Source organism: Arachis ipaensis, chromosome B07, assembly GCF_000816755.2.
Source record: "Arachis ipaensis cultivar K30076 chromosome B07, Araip1.1, whole genome shotgun sequence".
Classification (NCBI taxonomy): domain Eukaryota; kingdom Viridiplantae; phylum Streptophyta; class Magnoliopsida; order Fabales; family Fabaceae; genus Arachis; species Arachis ipaensis.
This window is the reverse complement of record NC_029791.2, coordinates 99,856,384-99,859,954: the sequence shown is the minus strand read 5'-3', so window position 1 is coordinate 99,859,954 and position 3,571 is coordinate 99,856,384. Positions and strand designations below refer to the sequence as shown.

General features: G+C 29.3%; 1 protein-coding gene across 2 annotated transcripts in view; it reads left to right on the top strand.

The window, feature by feature from the left end:
* The window catches only part of LOC107609812 (hippocampus abundant transcript-like protein 1), a 10,724-nt gene continuing 8,229 nt past the window's right edge, over positions 1,077–3,571 (top strand). The window contains exon 1 of one of the 2 annotated variants that reach the window (XM_021106083.1): positions 1,077–1,441. In XM_021106083.1, coding sequence (XP_020961742.1) covers positions 1,271–1,441 — 171 coding nt within the window. In that variant the 5' untranslated portion in view covers positions 1,077–1,270. The remainder of the gene's footprint in view (positions 1,442–3,571) is intronic. The other variant, XM_016311844.2, reaches the window with a different exon arrangement.

Here is a 3,571-nt window from a genome sequence, read left to right as displayed (position 1 = left end):
TCATTTTGGGTTTGGTTAGGAATCTTGGACCTGGGTATGAACAATAATCATAATACTATATTAAATAATTTAATTAAATATATTAAATCATCTATAATTTTCAATTATCATTTACATGTAAAGATATTTTTTATATGAATAATCACTTAAATTATGATTATTATGCTTTTCATCATGGCTAACTCCTCTCTCGCCGAAGTTAGATTTTTTAAATAAAGAAACTAAATAATAATTAGATACTCAATGCTATCTAATGATTCTATTCTATGTTATTTTCCCTACGCTATCTAATCTAATGCTTTTGATACAACAGGTTGAAAAAGGCAAAAGAAATAAACATGCAACAAGTATACATGATGTATTCCTAATCCAACGTCTCCTAATACATTTATACATGCAAGTATCGTGGGGTCCAATTTGACCATTTTGGACGCCTGTTGGAAAATGGATGCACTGCATCAAACTTGCACGCTTCGAGGCGTAAGTTAATCCTACAAATTTCATACTATCTTTCAAGCTACGCATCCCCCATTTTTGTCGCCTATGTAGTTTCTCCCCCGTGAGTTACAGCCCAATTAGTAGTAGAAGCTTAAAATGAACAATAATAGTGCGATTATATTGTTCAAAAATCAATTTCATCACTAATGAGAAAGTGTATCTTTAACACTTATTATTATTATTGAACCCTTTGGAACCTAGTTATATCTATATATTAGTTGACAGTTCACCACGATTTGATGCACCACATGAGAAAAAGGATTAGGAAGGAACACCTATCTCTGTCGTCCTTTCCGGTTTTTTAGTATATTTAATTCAATCATATTACGTATACATTAAAATCAGTCACTAATATAATATATATGTTAAAATATAAAATATATATTAAAAATAAATTAAACAATACATATATTTATATACAAATATATAGTGATTAATTTTAGTAACTATTTTAGTATACAAATAATATTTTTTTTTTTATTTAATTTGTCTCCGTTTGACATGCAAATCGCGATATTTCACGTAAAGCAATCGCAAGTATACACTACGCTTGCTCCTATTATTAATAATTGAAGTGATTAACTACTCTATGTGACCCTACTCACAATCACAAATATACACGCACAAATGTGATATATAAAGAGCTGGTGGCTTTCCCAGTAAGACAGACAGATAGGAAGCTTTGTTAAATCAAAGGAATTGAAGCTGAGAGATCAATAAAGAAAGGGCTCTACTATAGTGTTAGTGCGTGGGAGAGAAAAATAATATAATTATGGATAAATTGTATTTGTATGGGTTGAGCCACCTCTTTATGACGGTTTTTCTTCATAACTTCTCCACTCATATGGTAATACCAGCCATCACGGATGTAACCATGGCGGCACTCTGTCCCGGAGAGGATGAATGCTCCCTTGCCATCTACCTCACTGGTTTTCAACAAGCGGTTAGTTACCAACCATCATAATTCCCTCTCTTCCTTTCTTCACCCTCATCACCAGTATTCATCAATAATGCATATGCACTTGGTAGTTATTATCTCTGCTGTAGGCGTATACATATTCAGAACGAGAAATGTCAAGTGACTAACATTTTTTCTTTGTTTTTGTCTTACATTTAAATAAACATTAGCCAATTTTCTTCTTCTTAACTATGCCACTGGCAAATATTATTGTCGTAAGCAAAGCTGCTAATTCAGATATTTAAAGCCTTCAATTCAATCTTAAATCTCTTCCCTTTTTGGGAGGAGAATTGAATCTGATTACTTATCTAATAACAGTTTTTAATTAAAACTGGCAATGCAAAACGTTAACGTCAAAAGCGAGGAAACCAATAGGAACTGCTAAGCAACAAATAAACCCCATTTATCATCACATTTCACAACAAATTAGGAAAGTGTTGTATATAGAAATTCAAAATTACTTAGTTTTCTTTAATTTCTTTTCGAGAAAAGCTGAAAGACTAGCAGTCTAATAGAATTGTTTTTGTCCTCTATCAATCCAATTCTTTTAGTCTAATAATTTAATAATATATTTTTATCCCACACTTTAAATATTGTTAACTAAGGATTAACCAAAATGATAAATTCTATTAGTTCTTTAGTATTTTTTCTTTTTTTCCTTTTTTTTTTATATTACTTGAGTGAATACTTGTCATACCGGTCTTAATTATTTTCAAATGCTACAAGAGCATCATCTTTCTGCGTGGAGGTTTTGTTATGTAGAAAAATTTATAGGTGTAATGATAGACTGGTAGGTGAAATTTAATTTGCATGCAGTACACAACACTTGCAGAACCCTTTACGTATGTAATATTTACTATGAATGTAGCTTAAATTAAAAATAAAATCAGATTTTTGTGTTGTTCTTGTTTCAATTTTGAGAAACTCTGTATAACAATGTTAAGAAAAAAAAAAAGAACAGAGTCAATAAATCAATATAGTTCAGTTGAACGTTATATTAATAATAAAAGATACTATGTAAATTTGTTAATCGACAAACAAAAATGTTTGATAATTAAAAAAGATTAGTAAAAAAAAAAAAATATATAGAGCAGCATAATACTAAATAAAATAAATTCGAACATTTTTTAATTTCTAAAGGATACATTTATTTTATGCAGGATGAACTAAACATGTAAAGTATTATTTATTAAAAGATTATAATTTGCTAGTGAAAATTACATAAGCACTTGATAACAAATAGTTCAACAAATATTATTGTTTAATAACATTCATTATAGAGAATATGTCAGATTGTTTGTACAACTTTTTAAATTAAATGTGAACTGAGTCGATGAATTGATGGGTAGCCTACTTCAAATGTATTGGGCAGTGGGCAGCAATAATTGTTCTAATAGACTTTTGCACCTCAATAAGACGATCACATTTGTTTAGAAAGAGTTAACGTGATAGTGTGCCTTCATCTGTTTGTCCTTACTCAACTAAAGAAACTTCCTTCTCGTCATCGCGTGTCTTGGAGTGTTCATTAGGAGCTCAATCTTAAACTAACATGTCCTAGTTACCCCGCCAAAGAAACTTCCTTCCCATCCATGTTTAGGAGTATTCATTTGCCCCCCGTTCTTTTCTCAGTTTAATTTTTTTTATTAAGTAATTTTTTTCAATCAATATTAATTAATTTTTTAAACTTTTTTATTTATTTTAAATTTAGACTATAAATCATAAATTTTTAATTTTAAAAGTAATTAATATTAACTAACTGAAAATTAATTTTCTATACTTTCTCTTATTTATTTGGTCAATAGCTCTTTCTTTTTTCTTTTGTTTTTGTTGGCCTATTTTTCAGTGAGATGCGCTGTGACTTATATTCCTAATGCCTCCAGTTTCTTTGGCCTTTTCAATTATTCGATTTTCTTGTCTTACACGTTATACGTGAATTGTGAGCCTTGTTTTTTTCAAGGGGAAGCTTCTCTATTTTTGGTACATTTATAATATTACAATATAAGAAATTGTTTTTAGAATACTGGTATTTCATTAGTTATAGTCATTGATCTCGATGATAAAAAATATATATGATATGAAATAATTGAAATCAACGATTAAAATGACAAAAATACT